Raw genomic sequence first — 24,048 nt, forward strand, 5'->3', positions numbered from 1 at the left:
AAAGTCAGCCAGCCAGCCAAGTGCGCATGTTTAATAATTACTCGCTACTACTTAGCCTAGAGACTCAAATAAATGAACTACGTAAAGCCTAAAAGCAGAGAAAGCTAAGAAAAGTCGCTCTCAACAAGCGGTTAAAGGGGGCTGCCAGCCGGTCACTAGAAGATCAAGGCAGCCCGTCCCAACTGCCTAAAGCCAAGCCTCCCCGGTGCAGGAAGGGTATGGGGGGCGGGGACGGTGGCGGGGGGGCTCGGGTCCGCAGTGGGCGAACGCGTAGCCGCAGTGCAGCTCGTGAGCGCCGCCGGGAGGGGGGGAGGGTGGAGGAACAAACCGAAGAGGACGGCGAAGATTAACGCAGCTCTACCCAGATATTCCGAAGCTGTTCGCCTTTAGACTCCGCAAGGAGGTCTTGACGTCATTTCCTTCCGTAGGTCGCCAGTGCTTCCGGGTCGCGGTCATTTTGAGCCCGTATCTGGGTGAGTTCTAGGCGGTCGCGTTGTTGACCGCTCCCCACCCCCAACTCCGCTGCGGTCCTGCGCGTTTCCTGCACCCCCTTCCCTCCCCCTACCGACCCCTCTCGGGTCCCCTCTGGGCCTTCGGCCCCTGGTCGTCCGGGCTCGCCGCGCTGTGGCCCGCCGCTGTCGTCGGGAGGTGGGTGAGGTGACGCAGAAAGCCCCGTTCCGCCCCCCACCTACCCACTCACCACCTCTGCGCGGGCAGCCGCTCCCCTGCACCTTCCGCCATTTTCCCTCCTGCTAGGGTGGGCCGATCGCGATCCTTTGGGTCTCGGGCTCCTGGGTGCCTGTGACCAGGGTTGGTGAGGGAGCGTGTCTAGGGGGTGTGGATGGGAGAAATTCATGGTGACGGATGTGCGTAGGTGTTGCAGGTGGGAGACGCGGTGGGCGGGGGATGGGGTGCAGGAATCGACGGTCTCTTAATGCGGTTTTTTTCTTTGGAATTAGGAGATTAAAATGATGTTGTGTGAAGGGGTCTTGTCAACCCTAGCAGTCTCTCTGTTGGGAGAAGTAAGAGGTTTCCATTGTTTTCTTTTACGTTTGTTCTAGGGTATAAGTAGTTTATTAAGCAGTCTCCATCCATCCATGAATTCATTTGCCCTTTCTGATCTTGTTTCTTAGCGAAGGGATTGGCATGTAGGCCCTCAGTGATGAGTTATTGAGTAAGTGAATTGTGGAGGGGCCGCAGTTGCTATTCTCATCGCGTATTACGTTTCCTGTTTTCATTTACATTGTTTTTAAGATGGGAGTAAACACGATCCTGTGTGAACATTCTGTAAAATGCGTAGCTATCTAATCTATTGGTCTCTTAAGGTCGGACGCATGGGTTAAAAATAATGATAAATAAAGTGTATGTTCTTGAAATGCTATGCATTTTTTATATCTTGTATATTTTTATAGGTGTCTGTTTGGGGAGGGAGGAAAGTTTAGAGGCTACAGAATGTGCTGTTAGCTTCCCACCGCAGGGAGAACGATATGACGTCTTTGTTATTTCATTTTTTTGTAGTACTGCTTTGTAGAGGGGGTTTCCTGATGATAATTGCATTTCTAAAAATGGAAGCCCAGAAAAGACTTGGGATTTTTCTTCCTCTTTTTGGAGAATTATCCTAATCTTTGGGCGTATATTTCTGAGAGAATCCAAATATAGGATAATGTGAAATAAACCAGCCTCCAGAAGAAATATATGTCTTTTTAAAAAATTGGTAACCTTTTATCTTAACTTGATATAATCAGTTGATAAATACTTACAAGACATCTTTTCTTTTTCAGTTACAGGACCTAGTGACTAGTTCTAAAATAGTTAATAGGTTTGTGACTTCTTTATTTAGGCAGCTTTTTAGGTACTTCAGATGTAGAAGTACTTAGTAAATATTTGTTGATTGGTTGTCACGTAGACTAGTAATTTTACAATGCTATACCTTGATTTACTTTGGCCAATCTCAGTCGTTTCTAATACTTAACAAGAAATGTTTTCCATGCAGGAAAGATGAATGGAAGGGCTGATTTTGGAGAGCCGAATGCAGAAGTTCCAAGACCAATTCCCCGTAACTATCAATTAAGTATTTACAATTAGAAGCACTTTTCGTGTAGAGAAATTTTCACTGCCTTGAATAACAGTAGCCACGGGGCTGGCTTCAAGGGTGTGTGACCTGTGCAGTTATACAGGGACCCATTAATGATCTACTGTGGCATCTTTAAATTCTTAATAATTTGAACAGAGGGTCCCAAATTTTGATTTTGCACTGGACCCAGCTATTTTGTAGGCAGTCCGGACTACATAGCCAGTAGAACAGTAGCACTAATTTTATGTTTGAAGTCAAAATTTGTTAAAAGTTTACAAGCCACTTATTCCATTTCTTCATTAAAAAAAATGGTATACTTTGTTAGTGTTTAGACTATGGTATTTTTAGACTTAGTTTTTCCATGGGTGTTTTAATGCTTGCCAATTTTCCTTGGTGAAAAGACATAGGGGCTGATTACATTCCAACAGAGGAAGAAAGAAGAGTCTTTGCAGAATGCAGTGATGAAAGCTTCTGGTTCAGATGTAAGTTAAATTTTCTAATCAACAAAATTTGACCTTTAGTACTTGAAATTATAATGATTTCACATAGAAAAAATGGGCAGACTTTTGGCATTAGTGTGATTATTGGTAAAAGGGTTTGATTAAGGAAATAGAGTTGAACACGTTTTATTTCTTTGTTTAAAATTTTTAAATTGAATTGTAGTTGATACATGATAATATGTTAGTTTCAAGTGTACTATGTAGTGGTTTGACATTTGCATATATCATGAAATGATCAGAATTGTGTGCATCTTAAAGTAATAATTTCTAGAACTGTTTCCAAGACCCTGAAGTATTTTTGTTGGTAATAGTAATAGCATTTACTGAGTGTACATGGGTTATATAAAAATAACCCAATAAGGTTTATTACTATTACCCTTACTTTACAGATGAAGAAATTGAGGTTTAGAGATGTTAAAGGAGTTATCTAGTGTTCCACAGCTGGTAAGCAGTGGTGTCTGGACTTGAAGCCAGGTCTGTCTGAAACAGGCTTATTATTTTAACTCTTAACCTTTTAACCATTATATGATAAAAACTGGTTAGTTTCTGTTTTATCGTTGTGAAATGGTATTACACTACCAGCTCTTGATTTCTAACTAGAGACCATATACATGAGGATTTTATTTTTTAAATACAAGGAATGTTGAAAGCAACACAAAACATAATTTTCCTTTTGAATAGAACTCTGTTGTTGCTTCATGAGGTCACTGCAGTCCTTTCAGGTAAGAAGGTAATTCTAACAAAAAAGCAGGATGGAGGGGGTGACAAGGATCAGTCACCTGGTATTTATGCATATAGTGTGTAAGGTACTAGTATTTATGCATATAGTGTGTAAGGTACTGGTATTTATGCATACAGTGTGTCAGCCTGGTATTTATGCATACAGTGTGTAAGGTACTGTGCTTGGAAGTCTTCGTCCTAAAGTAGTTTTATGATGTAGTTGAGACAAAGCTAACTCATGAAACACTGAGAAAGATTAAGTGCATACAGCAATAGGAATTTTAAAAAGAGATCAATTAATTGGAATCGATTTAGCTAAAAAAAAGCCTTTGTTAAACAAATGAGACTTAACAACTAATAGGACTTCAGGCAAATGAAGAATGGTAGAGGAGCATTTAGATGAAAGGGATAGTTAGCAAAGGCAGAGTCTACAATAACTTGATCTCTACTAGAGCCTTGAGGCTGAACGGATTGGAGCAGAGCTCTTTTGTCGGGGGTAGAAAATAAACATAATAGCAAGGAGTTGAAAGTTTGATTCATTATATATTGTAGGTTCTTAGGCCAAGGGGATGATATGTAAATTTTTAAAGGAACATTAGTTAGCAGTGTGCAGAATGGGTTAGAAGGATGAAAAGGAGTACAACTAGTTGTATCTGCCCAAACATAAAGATAATGAAAGAATCTACATAAAAGGCTTTGTTTAATGTGTATTGTATGTAACAGTAGTTCTCCACCTCTGGAATTGCTGAGAAGGTGTATGAATTCATATTTGTTTCATGCATCTTTTATTTTGTGAATATTTCATACATGTGTGCTACTGGTTTCCGAATGAGACAGTGTAGTGACTTATAAGGGCATAGACTCTGAGGCCTGACTCTCTGGATTCAAATTATAGCTTCATCACGTATTAGCTGTGAGATTTTGGAGAAGTTCTTGATGTCTGTATGCCTCAGTTTCCTTATCTGTTAAATGGGGATAATATTAACCTATCTCATGGGATTAATTAATTCAATTTAACTTATTATAAGTGTTAAGCTATTAAATGGATGTTAGTGCTTTTGTGGTCAATGGAGTAAAAGTTTCAATTGAAAACAATTATGAGTTTAGAGAAGCATTTTGCTAGTGTAAGAGAAGAGTTAAAGGAATTTTAGGGGTCCTTGTGTTGGATATGAGTGGAGCCATGGTCATAATATAAAGTAGCATTTGGTCAGCAGTGTTATTGATTTGCCTAAAGAAACATTATTTAATAGACTCTGGAATGGGAGTCATTGTACAGTGGAAAAGGCCACTGACTTGGGAGTTAGAAGACTTGGATTTTGATCTAAGCTCTACCACAAACTAACCATCTGTGTTGCTTTGAGCAAGTGACTTGTTTTTTCTGGATATCAGTTTACTCTGATTAGGATGAAGACTAGATAATCTCTGAAGTCTCTTTGAATTTTGCCATTCTCTTTTTCTGTGACAGAATATATGAGTTGGAAAGAGACCTTAGTTCTAATCCATTACCCTTTATAACATGAAGTTAAGAGATTTATGCAAAGACATAGTGGTGAATGGCAGAACTAGTACTTGAATCTCCTTAACCAGACTATTACTCTTTGCATTGTGCCATCTTGACCTAAGAAGCGAAATGGGGAAAATATTGTCCATTGTAGAGATGGCCAACGAACTCATTGCCTTTTACCTTTATATGATTCTTCAGTTCTTCATGTTGCAGTCCTTGAACCAGGCTGAAGGAGAAAAATGATTGCAAATTGTACTGATGCTATAATTTTAAAAGATTATCCTTTGAAAAACCTTAATTAATGGTATATGAAGGCATTTTAACCAACTTACATTAGATCATTCTTCTAGCAAAGGTAAAATCTGTTAGTATGTAATAGAGCAGGGATTTAAACCTTAGGGTTTCTGCGAATTGTGTCTGATGGCAAAGCTAATATCCTGTTCTCGAGTTATGGATTTTAATCGTGAATATTAATAATTCAAATGCTTAATGATTTTGGTTCTTAAATTGCCCATGTACAGTCTAGACCAGGGATGAGCAAACTATGGCCCAAGGGCCAAATCTGTTTGTGTATGGCTATGAGCTAAGAATGGTTTTTACATTTTTAAATATTGAAAAAAATCAAAAGAAGATTTCATTACATGTGAAATTCCTATTTTTGCATCCATAAGTAAAGTTCTATTGGAACACAGCTGTGTTCATTTGTTTATGGATTGTCTCAGTGCTTTTGCTTTAAAATGAGTAGTTGGGACAAAGACTGTGTGGCCGACAAAACCTAAAATATTTACCACGTGGCTCTTTACAGAGCATTTCCCAACCCCTAGTCTGAAACTGCACTCTCCAGTGTGGCAGCCACATGTAGCTATTTCAGTTTAATACAATGTACAACAGAAGGGATACAAAGGAAAATCAGCAAAGGGAAAGGAGTGTGGGTGAAATCCAGAGGAGACCAGGCACAAGCTTCTAAGAGTCCTCTCCCAGTGGTGTCATACAGAAAGAACGTGCTAAATTTCTCCAGTTGCATGTTGTAGTAACACATGTGAAGTGTTACCTACCAAGGATTCTCATTAGAGACTTGGCACCCACGGTTTTTATCGGGGTCTCGCCACATGGGCACCCTCGGCCTAGCAGGTAACAAAATTCCAGACTTCCAGAAGGAAAGGAAGTGTTCAGTATGAACTGTACTTGTACAAGCAGTTTGGACAGAGTGAGCCACTTATCATTCAGGTAAAGATTTATATCAGTTTACCAGTTAAGCTCCCAAATATAAGCTAAGGACCAACCTTGAAAGCAGGCCTTTGTAAGGAAAGCAGTTTTAGAGTTGTTACGTTAAATCTTTCCTGCACACTACCTGACTGGAAAACACAGATATAGACTGCACTCATCGTCAAAGAAAATTCTGTTGGGCACTGTGGGTGTAGAAGACTGATTTCTTAAATTATGAGCCCCTTTGAGATTATGATGAGAGCTTTGGATTTTTCACTCTGGGTTAATATGCATATATATGTCATATTTTCATTTAGTTTCACAGATTTCACTGGTTTAGGAGAAAGAGCATTAGTATTTAAAATATATGCTTTCTAATTCTTGCCCCAATCACCATATGATTTTGGGCAAATAATATGTCTTGTGTATCGGTTCACTCAGTGTAATAAAACTTGAGATCTAGTATCAGACATAATTCTTTGGAATCTGGAATCTGTCATTGAAGTGGCTGTGTGGCCTTGAGTAAATTACTTAACATCTCTAAGCTTCAGTTTCCTTATCTGTAATAATAGTAATAATAATACCCATTTTATAGAGATGTGGTAAAAATTAATGATAATGTACCAAAAGCACTTAGCATGGTACATGGAATTGAGCAGTTTGTAATATGCCTCTTGCTTCCCTCATCATTAATTCTTTCCCCTGTTAACTCCGGAAGTAACTTTTGGTCACTATTTCTATGTTGTTTTAATTGATGGTATTAGTGAATGGCTTTTTTAGATCCTAAATTTGGGTGGCTCTTAAATTATACTGTTTAATAATTTGTCATATTTTCTTAAATTTAAAATATGTTTTATATTTCCCTGAGTATATACAGTACAGCTTTGAAAAGTGGAGAAATCTCTTAAAGATCTTAATTTTGCAACATAACTTCGTAACTGGTTTTACTGATATACATTTATCTATCCTAATGAACTCAGACAAAATCTTTTCCTTTTGTTGGTGTTGACAAACTTTTTTTCCCCTTATAGCTGTACCTTTGGCTGCAACAAGTATGTTGATTACTCAAGGATTGATTAGTAAAGGTAAATATTTTAAACTTTGATTTTGTTTAGCACTTTGGATACCATCGTGTTTTTATGTGTTGTTTTCCTGATCTTTAGATAAAGGACATATGGTAATGTATCATATTAAAAATTATCACTAAAAAATTACTACAACATCAGAAGAGTTGTCTCCATGAACCCAGACTCACATATCAAATTTGAGGATTTGATGTCCATTAACTGTAGCACTGTAGCAACATTAACACTATAAGCAAGAAAGTAACTAAAAGCCAGTGGTAGTTTACAGGAAGGCAGAGAGACAAACCTGGTCTAGGTAGACCATCCATACAACTTATCACCTAGGAGCTTATAAGAAATGCAGATTCATGGGCCCCATCTCCGACCTATTGAATCAGAGTCTTTGAGTTAGAGCTCCAGCTGATTCTTGTGTACCAGTTTAAAGACTAGGAGTTCCGTAGCTCCCTCAACCAGCTTTGTCTTATAATAATGGGGGGAGTGAGGGTCCGTCCTTGTCCAAAATTCTATTGGTTTAAATAGTGAAGTTGAGTTTGGGTATTAAATGTATCAGTCTCTACATCTTTAAATTTAGTAGTGTAAGCAGTAGAAATATTCATTACATTTATTTTGTAATAAATAAGTTACAAATTTATGGGAATTAGAAGGTATTCCAGAAAAGGATGGTTACCTTAGGATGACCTTTATATATTCTAGAAAACTGTTCTTTAAATTAACTAGCTCCTCCTAAAATGTTACTAAGATAGGAAGTTTTAGCCTTTTCATATTAGCAGTATGAAGTACTTAGAGAGTAGTATTGACACAACTAGTTGAGAAGAAGTAGTTTTGGAGGGAAATAGAAGGATTTTTTGAGGTAAAATTTTGTTTTTGTTTGGAGAATTCCCAAAGAACCTCATTACAATGTGCTACCATGACAGGAATTTTAAAAAGGCAAACAAATCAAGATATATACTCTTATTTGTAATATACTCTTACTTGTCTTTTAGGACTAGCTTGTTTTATAGACTAGAATTGTTTCTATAGTGTGAAACAGACATTTTATTACTTTTGTTTAAAAAAAGTTCTTTTCTTTTAAAAAAAGATTACTTTTTTTTTTTTTAATTTTTTTGACTGCGTCGGGTCTTCGTTGCTGCATGCGGCTTTCTCTAGCTGCGGCGAGCGGGGACTACTCTTCGTTGTGGTGCACGGGCCTCTCGTTGCTGTGGCTTCTTTTGTTGCAGAACATGGGCTCTAGACGTGCGGGCTCAGTAGTTGTGGCACGTGGGCTTCAGTAGTGTGGCTCACGGGCTCTAGAGCGCGGGTTCAGTAGTTGTGGCACACGGGCTTAGTTGCTCCACAGCATGTGGGATCTTCCCGGACCAGGGCTCGAACCTGTGTCCCCTGCATTGGCAGGCGGATTCTTAACCACTGTGCCACCAGGGGAGTCCCTAGTCACATTACTTTTAAGGAAAAACTTAGGACTGGAGAAATTATAGTGTCTGTTATTGTACTGCCCATTTTATTTATCTTAGTCTTGTCAGTCATTAATGATTGGAGCTAGACCTGGGGGCGGGGGTGGATTATACAAAAGAAATTAAGAGCTGCTAGTGATTCATGTGAGGAAACAATGTGAATGCAATGTTGAAGCAAATGGAGAATATAATTTAAATATTTAATAAGCTTCTAAGTTTTGCGGTAGAGACTCCAAGAGCTGTAGGTTTTCAAAGAAGATCTCTGCAGAGGTACTGTAATGAAGGAAAATTTCTTGAAAGAAGTGGGTTTTGAAGATGGGCAGGATTTAGATTAAAAGAGATGGAAAAATATCTCAGGAAGGAGGGACCTGGTTATCAGAAGAATAAGCATGACTATTTGGGTGGGCAGTCAGGAGACTGACATGGTTAGAGTGGCAGAGTCACGCAGGGAGGAATGAAAACGTATAGCTAAGGTAGAACCAGGAGAAATGGTAATTTTGAAAAGGTTACAAAGAAGAGAAAATTTTGGAACTTTGGGGATTACATAGAGTAGGAGACTTTGGACAGCTTGAAGGTAAGGCAGAAGCAGTAAAAATTGGAAGGGTCAGATTGTACCTACTCACTTAGATCTTATATCTTCAACAATAAAATCATACCATTGCTGGGTTTTTTCCCTAGTTTGGGAATGCCTTGCTCCTACATGTAGCTAGTTATACACATAACCAATCCAGAGAAATTCCCTTTTTCTGGTTACACACACATCTTTTTTTTTTTTTTTTTGAGTACATCTTTATTGGAGTATAACTGCTTCACATGAATCCTCCTGAAAATATCAGGACCTAGTACTGAGGTGACAGATTATTCTGTCAACAGCCAAAATCCTCTTGGACTCCTAGTCACCATCTGGTGATTATTTGACTTGACATCAATGGTGATCTCTGCCTCTGATTTCATTTGCAAAAGTCATGCCGTGAAAAACAACAGTGATAAACATCTTTCTCTGTAATTGTTCATAGTGGCTGAGCCTGGAGCCTTTCAGTGGAATTTATAATCCATTTTTTGGGAGGGATAAACTGTTGAAAATGACTTAACCTGATGTGTGGAATAACATTTTCTATACAGCGTGTCACATGTTACCTTTATATTTTTATTAGGGTTGTTTTGTTGTTGGGGTGTTGATACTTTGAGTAAAAACACAGAAAAGAATATTGAGTCATATGTCACTCATGTAACTATCTCCCAGAATTAAGGGCTTTCAGTATTGTTGAAACTGTACTGGGTTCTTGTGTTTTGGGGGGTGAGGTGTTTTAATTAAGAAGTCAATCTCAAAAAAAAAAATAAAATTGAGAGAGACTTTAGAAAAGGAGTTCAGAATCCACCAAAACAATTTGCATTTAATCAAAACGCCTAACATTTTGTGTATGATTTTATCCACAGGGTCATACTCTACATAGTCTTAGCTATTCCCACTCTACTCATTCCTTTTCTGTCAAAACATTTAAACATGCTCAGGTCATTTCTAACTTGACAACATAAAAAAGAAAAATTTTCTTTTATATCCCTTTACAGTTGCTCCTGCATTTGAAGCCAGACTTCATGAATGAGCACTTCACTTTTTAAAAAAATTTTATTTATTTTATTTATTTATTTTTGGCTGTGTTGGGTTTTCGTTGCTGCGTGCGGGCTTTCTCTAGTTGCGGCGAGCGGGGGCTACTCTTCATTGCGGTGCACGGGCTTCTCATTGCAGTGGCTTCTCGTTGCGGAGCACAGGCTCTAGGGCTTGCGGGCTCTAGAGCGCAGGCTCAGTGTGACACATGGCCTTAGTTGCTCCGAGGCATGTGGGATCTTCCCGGACTAGGGATTGAACCCACGTCCCCTGCATTGGCAGGCAGATTCTTAACCACTGTGCCACCAGGGAAGTCCTGAGCACTTCACTTTTTATTTCTTTCAGCCCACTGCAGTCTGTGTCATAGATTGTGCATATAGTCTGACATGTACTAAAACTCTTACCAGTACAACCTCTTTGTTGCTTAAATTCAATGGATAGTTTTTGTTCTTGACCATTATACAATTTTAACCAATCCTTAAAATGTTCTCTTCCCATGGCTTCCATTACAGCACATTCTTCTGGTTTTTCTCCTGTCTCAGGCAACTTCTCCATTTTTTTCATATGTTTTTTGAGTGTCTGATAAGCACTATACACTGTTTTTGGTATATAGCACTAAAAGACAAAAACCCACGACCTCTTGGTACTTACATTGTAGTCTGGGTTTTCTTCCTTCACTTGTGTTGTTCTTCAGAGTTTTACTTTGCCTTTGAGTTTTTAGTCTATTTAGAATCCAGCAATAATATGGGCTTCGGTGACCATTTATTGCTCTAAATCCCCATCATTATCTCTAACCTAGATAATCTGCTCCAGAATCATATTCTGCATATCTCCACATGGATGGCCCTCCTACAGGCTCCTCAGATTGAACTCAAGTTCAATCCCAAACTGAATTCACTTCTCCATAAATTAATTCCTCCATTTTCCCTATGTCTGAATGGCAATACTCTCCATCCAGGAAACTGAGACATTATTTTTCATTTCTATCCTTTACCTGCTTTGTCCAACGAATGTCCATTCTCTAGTATAGCTCTTAAATATTTCTGTAAACTGTCTCCATCTGCACTCCCGTTGTAGTTAATGCAACCATTTGTTGCCAAGAGTATTACATTAGTTTCAATAAATGTATTTGCCTCCATCCTTGCTACTTCCCTTTAGAATATGGGCTGTCTCTGGCACCTGACAGGGCATAGTGCACCTAGTAGACACTCACATACAGGAATACCTCATTTTATTGAGCTTCACAGATACTGTATTTTTTTACAAATTGAAGGTTTGTGACAACTTTCATTGAGCAAGTCTTATCGACACCATTTTTCCAAGAGCATCTGTTCACTTCTGTGTCTCTCTGTCACATTTTGGTAAATCTTGCAACATTTCAAACTTTTTCATTATATTTGTCATGGTGATCTGTAATCAGTGACCTTTGATGTTACTATTGCAAAAAGATTACAGCTTGTTGAAGGCTTAGATGATGGTTAGCGTTTATAAACACAAAGTATTTTTTAATTAAGGTATGTACATTGTTTTAGAGACAGTGCTATTGCACATTAAATAGTACAGTGTAAACATAAATTTTATATGCACTGGGAAACCCAAAAATTTATGTGATTGCTGTATTGTAATATTTGCTTTATTGCAGTGGTTCTGGGACTCAACCTGCAATATCTTCGACTTATGTCTGTATTTGAGTAGATGAATAGCAACCATCACACCATATTCTTTTTGTCTTCATTCACTCTCTAGACTGTAAACTCTGAGGGTAAAGAGAGTGTCTTGTTTACTGTTATATTCCTGCTTCCTAGGGTGTAGTGCCTGTGTGTTGTAAGTGGTCTGTAGCTATTTGGTGACAGAATAAAGGAACGACTTTTTTGTATAAATGTAGATATTGTTACCATCCTCCCTTTTCTTCTCATCATCTCCGTTCATTTATACAATGAAGGAACTGAGGCTAACAGCATAAATCTGTTGTCTATTTTTATATAAAATTAAATCATAAAATTATATATACATGGTGACAATCTTTTGTGTACCTTCTTTCAACATGGTGAGATTCATCCAGTAGTATGCTAAAACTGGCTTGTACCAGCTCCAGAGAGCTGATTATTAAAATTTCAGGAACTTGGCAAGCCAATTTTTAAACCATTGCTAGCTTGAAATTGGTCATGGGGCAGGTATTTCATCACAGAAATCGACTAACATTACAAATCAGGGCCTTTTATTTGGAGAGCTGGTTTACCAGCACATCACTGGATTCATCCACATTGTTGCATGTAGTTGTAAATTATATATTCTCATTGCATACAGTTTTCTGCTGTGTGAATATGTCATAGCAGTTTATCCATCCTTTTGTATGTTGATTGATAGTGTAGTTTCTAGTTTTGATACATATTTCCCTCATACAGATATGTGGTTGACCCAGCACTATATTTTGAAGACTAATTTTTGTTCACTGCAGTGCAGTGTTACCTCTGTCATAAATCAAGTGACTGTGTGTGTGGGTCTGTTTCTAGACTCTTCTGATTTTGATTAGTTTATCTGTTCTTGTACTTATAACACACTGCCTTAATTACTATAGTTTAATCATAGATATTGGTATCTGGTGGTAGTCAGTTCTCCGTTATGTTCTTCAATATTGCCTTGGTTTTTCTTGACCCTTTGTGTTTCCACATGAATTTTATAATAAGCTTTTCAATTTGGGGAAACACTTTCTTTGATTTTAATTGGGATTGTATTGAATTTATAGGTGAGTTTGTGGAGAATTACCATCTTTATAATATTTAATCTTTCAGTTCATGAACATGGTGTGTTTCTCCATTTACTTAGCTTTCATTTCTCTCAGTAAATTTTGTAGTTTTCAGGATCTTTCATGTTTTTCATTAGATTTGTTCCTGGGGCTTTGATGTTTTTTGGTGCTATAATAAATTGTAGTTTTTAAAATATTGGGGGTTTTGTTTGTTCCCGGTATATAGCGGATTTTTTCATTTTTGTTTTTATTTTATTTTGTATATTAACCTTGTATCAAGTGATCTTGCTAAATTCACCTATTCTAATAGATTAGTCTTTTGATTTCTTCATATTTCTCTTGATGTTGAATTCTCTTTTAAATAGCTTCAGACTTCTTTGGTGTTATGGAAAGAGCTAATGTTATCAGATGTTTAAAGATCATCTGCACTGATCTTTCCTTGTATCTTTGTGGGTCGCTTAAAGCTGCTGAGAAATAGATACATCTTACTTTATACTGCACTGCTAAACTTATTGCTACTTTTGTCTCACATTATGAAAGACCAGATAATGACTAGCAGAAGTAGTTTCTTTGTATTTTTTAACCATAATTTCTGTGCCATTCTCTTATATACTCTTAGCATAAACTTGGCATAAAGCTTTTCTTTTACCTCAGTAAAAGATAAAACATCTTAATTATGTAAATGGAACAGTGTTACTCAGAAATATTTACTGTTTTATCTTTAGGAATCCTTTCAAGTCATCCCAAATATGGTTCCATCCCTAAACTTATATGTAAGTATGAACAATACTAGTTCTCTTAGCTTTTCTACCTAAGTAAAATAACTAGCTTTTATCAAATGTTTTGTGTTACTAATAACAGTTATTTGGTTATTTGTTTTGACAAATCATTTTTTTTTGATATCAAGTATTCTTTTATTTGTAATGTATTTTTTTTTTTTACATCTTTATTGGAGTATAACAAATCATTTTGTTTAAGCTTTTCATCAAATGGACTACTTGGGCATTTTATTGTTAGAATTAAAAATCATGAGCTACTTGAAAGAGGCTTTTTTTCTCTTTTTATAATGCAATAGAACTATTTTAAATTATTTTGTTAAATAATTATATCTTTATTATATTAAAGATATAATTTAAATTATATAATTAAAGATATAAAATTTGAAAGTAAGTTCTCTTGGTCTGTGAGGAAGGAAAGTTGTCCAGCTATTCTGATTAATCAAAATAAAGTGTATTTTAAAATAAAGCATAATTTTTAAAAACCTCTTTAATTTACAATCAGTAAATAAACATAACTTACATTTATAAGCATAGCTTCTTTACATTTTATAATATGGTTGATAGAAGAGATACTAAATTGCCCTGAAAAAGAGTACCTGAGACTTTCTATGAATCTTTCCAGGGTAGTCTCTATTAAATAAAGATGCAACAATAGCCATATTTAGGTACACTTCATAATATATTATTTTAAGGCATTTGTTGCACCTGATTTAAAAAATAATCTTATGAAATTAGCTGGGCAAATGGTGTGATTCCCATTTTATAAGGAATGAAATGGCCTAAATCCTTGTGACCAGGCTAGAACTGTATTGTTTTGATTCTTCATTCCATTATACTGTTACCACATTTTTCCTATCTGTATTAATAAAGTAATTAGTAAAGTAGAATTTATCTTACAGCAGCTTTATTTTAACTTATTTTATTTTGTGAAAGTGAATTATATCTACCGAATCTTTTTGTGAACTCTGAATGTGATTTAATATGGTACTTTTTCCATTATTTCAGGAAATCCCAGTTTTTCCACACCAAAGACATATTTAGAACCATATATTTTTAAAATTTATTTATTTATTTATTTACTTTTGGCTGTGTTGGGTCTTCGTTTCTGTGCGAGGGCTTTCTCTAGTTGCGGCAAGTGGGGGCCACTCTTCATCGTGGTGCACGGGCCTCTTACTATCATGGCCTCTCTTGTTGCAGAGCACAGGCTCCAGACACGCAGGCTCAGTAGTTGTGGCGCACGGGCTCCAGACGCGCAGGCTCAGTAGTGTGGTGCACGGGCCTAGTTGCTCTATGGCATGTGGGATCCTCCCAGACCAGGGCTCGAACCCGTGGCCCCTGCATTGGCAGGCAGATTGTCAACCACTGCACCACTAGGGAAGCCCAAGAACCACATTTTTTAAAATGTTCTTTTAGAAAAGGTTTTTGTCTAAAGAGGCATATTGAGTTACACTTTTTGTTTATTTTTACTAAAAGTTGCTTGCATCATGGGATACTTTGCTGGAAAACTTTCCTATGTGAAAACTTGCCAAGAGAAGTTCAAGAATCTTGAGAATTCCCCTCTTGGAGAGGCTTTACGATCAGGACAGACACGACGATCTTCACCAACTGGGTAGGCCATTCAGATCTTATTAAAGGTTTTTCATTTTAGATAAAAAATTATAACTAGATATTGCCGTAATTGAGGGCATGAAACATGGCCTAACTGAAGGAACATTTGAAACTTGTCATTTTGCTGCAAGCTAAAGCTAATTTTGTTTTCAAAAGTAGAACAAGATTTGTTTACTTTTGTTTTAAGTATAGAGTTGCATTCTACTGCGAGTTCATGTCCCAGAATGAGAGATTTTAATTTGTCAAACACGTTTGGTTACTATATTTGACTTTTTTTTTGAATTCCCAAATATTATCAATCCCATCTCTTAACAGATTTCAGCTTTGTAATCCTTCTGTTGTTTACAATTGTAGGGAAATTGTGTAAGTATAGATAAATGAATCTGTCTTGATAGGTAGGTAAATAAATAATAAGGTGGTTAAGTAGATTTGGTAGATTGTCCTATCATAAATGGCAAGCAGCATAAGTCCCATGAAAGCTAGTATTACTTACATCTACTTCAGCAAAATAGTGTTTATATGGACTGCTACCTGTGGAAGTAACTTCCCAATTAATGTGGGAAATGGACATATTTTCTGATCTGAAGTACTTTTTCTTTCCAAGAACTTTAAACACATTACAATGATGTCTAAAGCCTAATAATTAGAAAATTGGATATATATCTTCTCTTCTCTATAGTAAGAGTGACAATTTTTAAGTTGTTTAAGTGGATCAGAAGATATTTTTAATGTTTTTGTGGCAGAAACAGACTTTATTTTACAGTTTTAAATAACTATGTTAAAATTATATGATTCCTTTAGAAAAATGACTAGTTCTCATACCTTAACACACTTCTTTAAATAAGGTATAGACAATAACCCGTGTTTTTTATACAGTATGATTTTCTTTTACAGGTACTATTCTCAGAAGCCAAAATATGACTCAAACGTGAGTGGTCATTCATCTTTTGTGACATCCCCAGAAGCAGACAACATAGAAAGAGAGGTGCTTCCTCGTTATGAGCCAATTCCATTCAGTGCTTCTATGAATGAATCTACTCCCACTGGTATTACTGATCATATTGCCCAAGGTAGAAACTTCTCTTGAAATGAATTTCAGCATTTTATGGTCCAACGTATGTATAAACTTTATTTGACGACCTTTTCTGCTGGATATCACCTATATGTTCCACCATCAGCCTAAACTCAGCATGTTTGTTTGCTCCGTTGTTCATTTGAATTCATTCTCCCTTCACGCAACATTTTTTGAGGTCTAATAGGTATCAGGCACTCTGCTAGGTATGGAAATAAAGATGAATAAGACCTAGTTCTTGGCCCTGAGAAACTCTTTGTCTGCTAGAACATATAGAAATATAAGAATAAATTATTAATATGTTCCATTAATTGAAAATACTAACCGTGTTTAGTGAAATAGCAAAGAAGAAATGATAAACTGTGCCACAGAGAGGCTTTAAAAATGTTACACTTGTTAGTGTGGTCTTAAAGGCCACTTTAGCTTCTTTGTAATATGAGAAAAATAATAATTACCTGCTTTACAGAACTGTTGTCAAGTGAGAAAATCCATGTGAAAGTGCTTTGTGAAGTTTGTGTAAATACTAGTTTTGAAGATCACATAATGTTAAGTGAAACCTTTGGATTAAGGCCTGGATATGAATTACTGACATTTGCTAGCTATTGTAACTCTAGGCAAGTAACTTGTAATTTGTGATCCCTGCCGTTTCTTAATCTCTTGAATGGAGATGATAATACCCTTAAAGAACTTTGGGAGTGAGATGAAATACAGAAATCAGAAGTAATGCCTGGAAAGTAGTAGGCTCTCAACAAATGTTTGCTAGCTTGCTTGCTTTCTTGCTTCCTTCCTTGCTTGCTTTCTTCAGTCTAATTTGCAGTGAAAGATGAATTAAAAACAGAAAACACAAGTTTACAGTTCCTTACCTAAAATCCAAAATGCTTTTTAAAAAACCAGGTTTTTAAATAATTAAATTAGTGATAAAAATCTGACCTGAACTCATTTTAAGCCCTGACCTAAACTGATATAACTCTATTGATAATGTTTATTTATCTTAGTACAATTTTTTTCTAGATTTTGTTGTAGAAATACTGTGTTTGCTTATTCATTGCTACTTCAATGGACATTAAGTAATAAGGGATATATATGGTAATGTTTTTCTAAAATCTGAGAAACTCTGAATTTTGAAGTATTTCTGACCCTGAGGGTTTGGAGAAGGGATTGTCGACCTCATAGAGTATTTGAAAACGTGTGCTTTGAAATAAGTACAATCAGCCAGTAACTATGGGGAATAAACAAGGTTAAAGGAACATTTGGGTCTTCGTTTCTTTTGTTGAAGACAGGAGAGATTTGATTCTATATGTAGGTTAAAAGGAGGGAGGGGATATAGTGGAAAGAGAGGCATTGGTTATAGGTCAAATAAGGTTCCAAGTGATGTGGAAAGTGTTCTAGGTAGGTCAGGGTATAAAGTAGCCATTAGCTATAAGAGGCTGTTTAATTAAAATCAAATCAAATTGAAAATTCATCAGTTCCTCAGTTGCTTTGGCAGCATTTCAATTGCTCAGTAGCCGTATGTGCTAATGGCTACTGTGTTGGACTGTGCAGATATAGATATAGAATATTCTCATCATTATAGAAAATTGTATTGGACAGTGCTGCTTTTAGAGCAAGAGTCCAGGTTGGTGAGGGGGGTATTAACTGAAGAGGCAGGAGAGAATGGAAGTTAAGAAAATTAGAGATTCTTAAGTGGATGAAAGTTGTTGATAGTCTCTTAATCCTCAACTAACTTTTTTTTTTTCCTGAATGGTTGGAAACAAAGACATCTGATTAGTCAGAAAGGGAAGGAGGTAGGCAGCTTAGGAAGAATGGTTAAAGACATTATTTTATCTCCAGAGTCAGCTGTCCTTGTCCCTCACTGCATCTCCCGTTTCCCCAGTCTCCCAAGTTCAAATCCATTCTACTTCTATTCTAGCCAGGCACCAACTCTTTCCTTGCTATGTCTTGCATCCTTCCTTGCATTTCCATTAGAAAATTTCATTCCACATTACATAATTTCTTTGCCAAATGAAAACAGACAAAAAGGCCTTTGGTATCTGCCCACAGACTACAGCAAGGCCCAAATTCTAATATATTTTAAGTCCTTCACTGCAGCCATCCATCCATCCATGCTCTGCTACTCTGACCCCCCCCTTGTTTAACTCAAGATTGCCGCTCTTAGTTCCCCACATGGGCCCACAGTGGCCTCCTTTGCTTTGCCCCAGCTGCAGTCCTCCCTTAACCAGGACATCCTCGTTTTTTGTTTGTCCTGTTTGTCCTCTGCTTTCTCTTACCAGGAATTGAAAGAGTTATTAATCTTTCAAAGCAGAAAGCATTCTTTCATAGTTGCTATGAGACTGTAGGTAGTGTGTTACAGTTAGATTTAAATCAACACTTTTTTACATTTTCCTGTTCCTTCCAGCTCTTTACAGTAAATCATGCTCCCTACACAATGCAAGATATTTTCATTTGGCTTTTATAAGTGGAAAAAATTCTCCCTAATCTTCTATCTAATTTATGTTTTCATTATTTGTCACAGAATTTCAGAACAATGAAATATTTTTCTTTTTGGTAAGGAAAAGTATTAGACCTGGAAGGAACTTTAGTGATAGATCATCTAGTTCAAACTTCCATATTTCACAATTGAGAAAATGAAGACTCAAAGAAGTTTAGTGATTTGCCCAAGGACATTCATTAAATGTCGGCAGAGTGGGAATGAGAACCTAGAATTCCTCACTACTAATCTAGTATATACTGTTCCCTTCAGAATTTAAAAAATATCATTTATGGTGAAGGGAAATGAGTTAAATAATTACTTACTACTAATGAAATGCAAAGTGCTTTTAAACCCGGTATACAGTTTTAATACTTTTCTTTTTTAGCAAGAAAAATATGGTTTTCAACCATGCTATATAATATTAGAACTAATTAGAAATTTAAATCCTCTCTGCTTTGTATCAGTGCAAGTGTATTTTGTAGTAAAAGATTGTAGTTGAATGCATTCAGTGTATAGTTATGTTGCTTTGAAAATTGTGATTATTCACTGGGATCTTACCATTGAGTTGCACAATAGTACCACTTACAAAAAATTCATATGGTTATATTATTAAAATTATAGGCACAATTTCTGTCTCATTAAAAACCTCTGAAAAATATTACTTTTGGAGTGGTCTGTTAGATTTTGTAAGTTAAGTAGTTCACTGAATGTTATGTTAGCATTAGTTAATTTCTTTAAAAATGTTTATATGGCCTTCCTTGCTGACTGTCTATTTTATAAACTATGTTCAGTATTTGGTCCTGTCAACCAGTATTAAGAATAACCATTTCCTTATTTTTATATCAGTGTTTGGCTCTTTGATAATACATAATCATACTTTGATTTTCTTTGGGAGAGGGAAAGAATAAATGCTGGTTCTCCAGGTAAAAGTTGCCACTTTTTTCTGCCTCAGTATTGCATCCATTAGACCTGAATATGAAAATGATGTATACTCTGATTAAAGGCTATGTAATATTTTCAATAGCTATTTTCAAGTGTTTTTATTTAAATATAAAGAGGGTAAGGTAAATATCTTTTTAATAACTGGAGTTGTTTGCATATATGGACTCTGGATACAGGAACATTTAACTATGGAAATATTACTAAATAAAATCTATACTATGTCAAGTTTTGTTCAGTTGTCACTAGTAGAAAGTATTTCTCTTTACTTATATAAGCTGTATGAATAACTTCCCAGTTTAGAACACTGGCATTTTAATGAGTGAATTGTGCTGGTTTATATTATATCCATTCTTTTTCTGGCCATGGTTAGTTTTAAATTTTTTTTATATTTTAAATTTTAGAAATAACAGCTTCAAAGTATAAGAGGAAATAGATTTCAGTTTTATAATTACCTTGGGGAAAATACAGTACCTTTGGAATGCTGGTAATAATTTGATCCTTTGTTTTACTTTATTTTTTTTGTAAGTAAGGAGCATATTTGTAAAATTTAGCTGCTTTTGGATTTATTCCATCCTTTTATCACCATTTATTAACTGTTTGTTGTTTTAGGACCTGATCCCAACATTGAAGAAAGTCCTAAAAGAAAAAATATAACATATGAGGAATTAAGGAATAAGAACAGAGAGTCATATGAAGTTACTTTAACACATAAGACTGACCCCTCAGTCAGGCCTATGCAGGAAAGAATGCCAAAAAAAGAAGGTATGATAGTCTAGTCTGAATCACTTTACGCTTTAGGATTGGAAACTGCAGCATTAGTTAAAAACTTTAATTATACTAACGTGTGATTTAATGCCTCAAGCAATTAACCAAAATAACATTTTTTTTTTTAGAGAATAGCTACTTACCAGTTATTAGGTCTTCCTTTTTTCAAGTGTTCCAAAGGCCATTTTGTGTTAGAAAATAATGAAGTCCAAATAGTAGTATAACTTAAGACGGTAAGACTAGTTTTGTAATACAGTGTAGAAATTATACAAACATTTGACTATTTTCCCTTATGAGAAGCCACCCTGGGAACTGATATCATTTTTCAAATGATGCATCTATTGCATAAAACCAGACCTGGTGACCTAGTGGCTGTAATGCCACTTGTGGCAGAACCACAGAGTTCTGATTGAGTAATGAAATGATTTTCTTATATCATATCTGTGAAGTCAAGATAGAGTTATATGCCTTACAAACCAGCTTTTAGGGCATTTCCAAAAAATGAGTTTGACTTTTTTTAACAGTACTTTTACTCTATAATTAATTAATATATACAGATTTTTTAAATGACAGTTTCTTTTAAGTCCTTTTTGAACAGCTGTGCATTACCAAAGTAAATTTTCTGATACCGAAAATGTACCGCTAACAGAAGAGGTCATTTTTGAATAGGGGTTTGAAGCTGTTTCAATATAGAATTTTATGATGTCTTTCTTGAGGAATTTTAGAAGATGTGTCATTGTTTAAAGGTTTTCTATTTACTACTTTAAAAATCAAAGGAGGGAATAGGTCCCTGGTACCTTCTTGAGACAGTATGCCACAGAGGATGCAAAAATAAATAAAAATCCTTAGTATTTTTTATTATGATCGTTCCTTTAGAGCCAGTTTTATTTCTGATTGTTAGTAGTTGTTTCATTTAGAAATCTGTTTTATAACAGTGATCCACCTCTGTCATGTTATTGTTGTTTTTTACACCTTTAAAATAGATTTGTAATCAATGATATTTGTTAATGTTTGTCATAAAAAATTTAATGTAGGGCTTCCCTGGTGGCGCAGTGGTTGAGAGTCCGCCTGCCGATGCAGGGGACACGGGTTCGTGCCCCAGTCCGGGAAGATCCCACATGCCGCGGAGCGGCTGGGCCTGTGGGCCATGGCCGCTGGGCCTGCGCGTCCAGAGCCTGTGCTCCGCAGCGGGAGAGGCCACAACAGTGAGAGGCCCGCGTACCGCAAAAAAAAAAAAAAAAATTAATGTAAACCTTATGCATTCAGTGGTCATTACTCTGTAATATGTAAAGACTTACCAGTACTCTGTTCTGCTAATTAATTTGAGGATTTAGACTGTAAGCTCCATGAGGGCAGGCAGTTAGTTTTCTCATTTTTGTAACCATTTCTGTTGTATGTCAAGACTAAGAAAAGGGAATATTGTAGATGTGTGGCATTCGTTGAATTTGGACATTTGTGGTTTTGGCTGTGAACAGTCTTAAAGTTCTGTTACGTGACACAGTAAAGTGAAAGAATTTTTTTCTTTGTAAAAAGAAAGTTGACTTTTTTTTTGGCACTTTATATAATTTAAAGAAAAAACAGTTATGAAACACTTTGTAATTTTTCTAGGATGTTCTGTTTTAGAATCTAGACAAATTTGACAGTACAATGTAGATTCACTATGTCAGAAAGTGTCACTTAAAAGTTTTCAGTTTATGTGGATTATATTTATTGGTATTTACCTAATTAGAAATTATGGCAGAAATTTTAAATACCTAAGCACATTTTCAATTAGCTGTCAGAGCAGTGATGTCACTACACATCATGTAGCTTCATGAGAATTCTGCCAGAAGCTCTGCCTTATACACATGAGGGAAGGAAAGCAAGGGGAAAAGGCAGAATATGAGGGGAAAGTTTATATAACGTCTTGGTATAATAACGAAATACTTTTGACTTCATAGACTTACTGAAAGAGTCTTGGGGAAGGGGTCCCTAGTTATATTTTGATAACTGCTTCTTCACATTGTTATGAATACTTCTGAAGAGGTATAATTCACAGGTGAAGGCTATGTAGAAGAGAAGCTAAAAGTAAGAGTAGAAAAGACAGAAAAACATGTTTGAAAATATAATTTCTTATAAAATACAAGAATATTGGAGAGCATTTCCTTCTTGTACTGGTATTTCAGCTCCTAGGAGAGATTAAATTAATCAAATCTGACCATTTCTATTACTATATTTTTGTGAAGAACAACATTCAAATGTTTATCATTGTTGTTACTTTTCATTTGCTGGTAACTTTTTTGTATGTGCTATAATGTATACCACACTCACTTAGGCGGTAAAGTTGTAAAGGCACCCAGGCTTTGGACCTAAATATAACTGTGTCCAAACTTCGGTTCTACCTGTTTGATTAAGCTTGTACCTTGGGCAAGTTACTAATCTGTTTTCCTTAGAATGGGGATTGTGTTTTCTTTATAAGGTTGTTATGCAGATCTAATACTTATGTAAAGGTCTTGATACAATGCATTAGAATTTATGTCTAACCTCCAGTTCACAAAAGTCTAGCCAGCCCCCTTTTATAATTACAGTTTGACTCTCATGTGCATTTTTTCAAATCAGAGAGAAACATAACTTTAAATCATAATAATAGCAAACATAAAATAGTGCCTTTTACTTATTACTATTTGGAATCATCAATTATTTGTGCTTTTTTCCTAGTCAAAGTAAACAAATATGGAGATACTTGGGATGAGTGAAAAATTGCATCATTGGACCTACTGAAGGAGTTTCAATATCCAGCTTCATCTAGGTGGTCATGAACATCTGCATGCTTTGAGCTTAGCAGCAGTCTTCATAAACACATTTAAAACTAGAACCTGGGTTTTTGTGGTTTGGCTTATGAAGATGATGTCTTAAAAACTTACATTTTAGTGTTCATATTGTGTGAATGTATTCATTTGGGGGAACTCTTTGAATGATGGTAGTATACCATGATTGTACACAGTTTGTGAAATTGTATTAACAGGGCAAGGATGCTCTGTTATAAAACTATCCAGAGAGTGTAATGCTCTAGAATCACTGTATCTGGAAATAAATGAAATCTGCATGTTGAATGGGGGGGGCGAGCAAACATAATTTTAAGTGTTAAACTTTACATCAGAAATTATTAAAAAGCCTTACTCCAGTGTTTGCTGTATTCTCTTTATGGTAAATAAAATATAAAGGAACATGCATCTTCATTGATTTTATGGTTTTATTGTTTGCAGTCTTATTTAAGTACAATTATAAGTAAATGGTGTTTTGTAGGGATAGGAAATCGTCATCTGAATATTTAATGATGATATGATGAATGTGACTCAGGTAAAGCAGAATACAGTGAATAGCTCAATGCCTTAAAAAAGCAATGTTTGAAAAATTTGCAAATTCCAGGGGAATAAAAATTTGGTGTACTTTCTTCATTATTAACCTAATATTTCTGGTTCAGGTGAATGGAAAATGAAATTGTGGTCTCATCTAAATTATACTTACTCGTATTACATTTCTA

The 24,048-nt window shown here is 35.9% G+C and overlaps 1 protein-coding gene across 5 annotated transcripts; it reads left to right on the forward strand.

The window, feature by feature from the left end:
* The first annotated feature begins 413 nt into the window (after positions 1-413).
* On the forward strand, positions 414-23,737 carry OCIAD1 (OCIA domain containing 1). 5 transcript variants are annotated; one of them, XM_019928200.3, is made up of 9 exons: positions 414-473; positions 1,994-2,056; positions 2,476-2,556; positions 7,036-7,089; positions 13,615-13,662; positions 15,142-15,277; positions 16,171-16,346; positions 20,370-20,522; positions 23,223-23,737. In XM_019928200.3, the coding sequence occupies exons 2-9, from the start codon at positions 1,999-2,001 to the stop codon at positions 23,258-23,260; spliced, it is 744 nt and encodes a 247-aa protein (XP_019783759.1). In that variant the 5' UTR covers positions 414-473; positions 1,994-1,998; the 3' UTR covers positions 23,261-23,737. The 5 variants fall into 5 exon arrangements, with proteins under 5 accessions (XP_019783759.1, XP_004327833.1, XP_019783762.1 ...); XM_004327785.3 differs by lacking the exon at positions 414-473 and adding an exon at positions 494-648; XM_019928203.2 differs by lacking the exon at positions 414-473 and adding an exon at positions 788-810.
* The last annotated feature ends 311 nt before the right edge of the window (positions 23,738-24,048 follow it).

This window comes from Tursiops truncatus, chromosome 5 (assembly GCF_011762595.2).
Source record: "Tursiops truncatus isolate mTurTru1 chromosome 5, mTurTru1.mat.Y, whole genome shotgun sequence".
Taxonomy (NCBI): Eukaryota; Metazoa; Chordata; class Mammalia; order Artiodactyla; family Delphinidae; genus Tursiops; species Tursiops truncatus.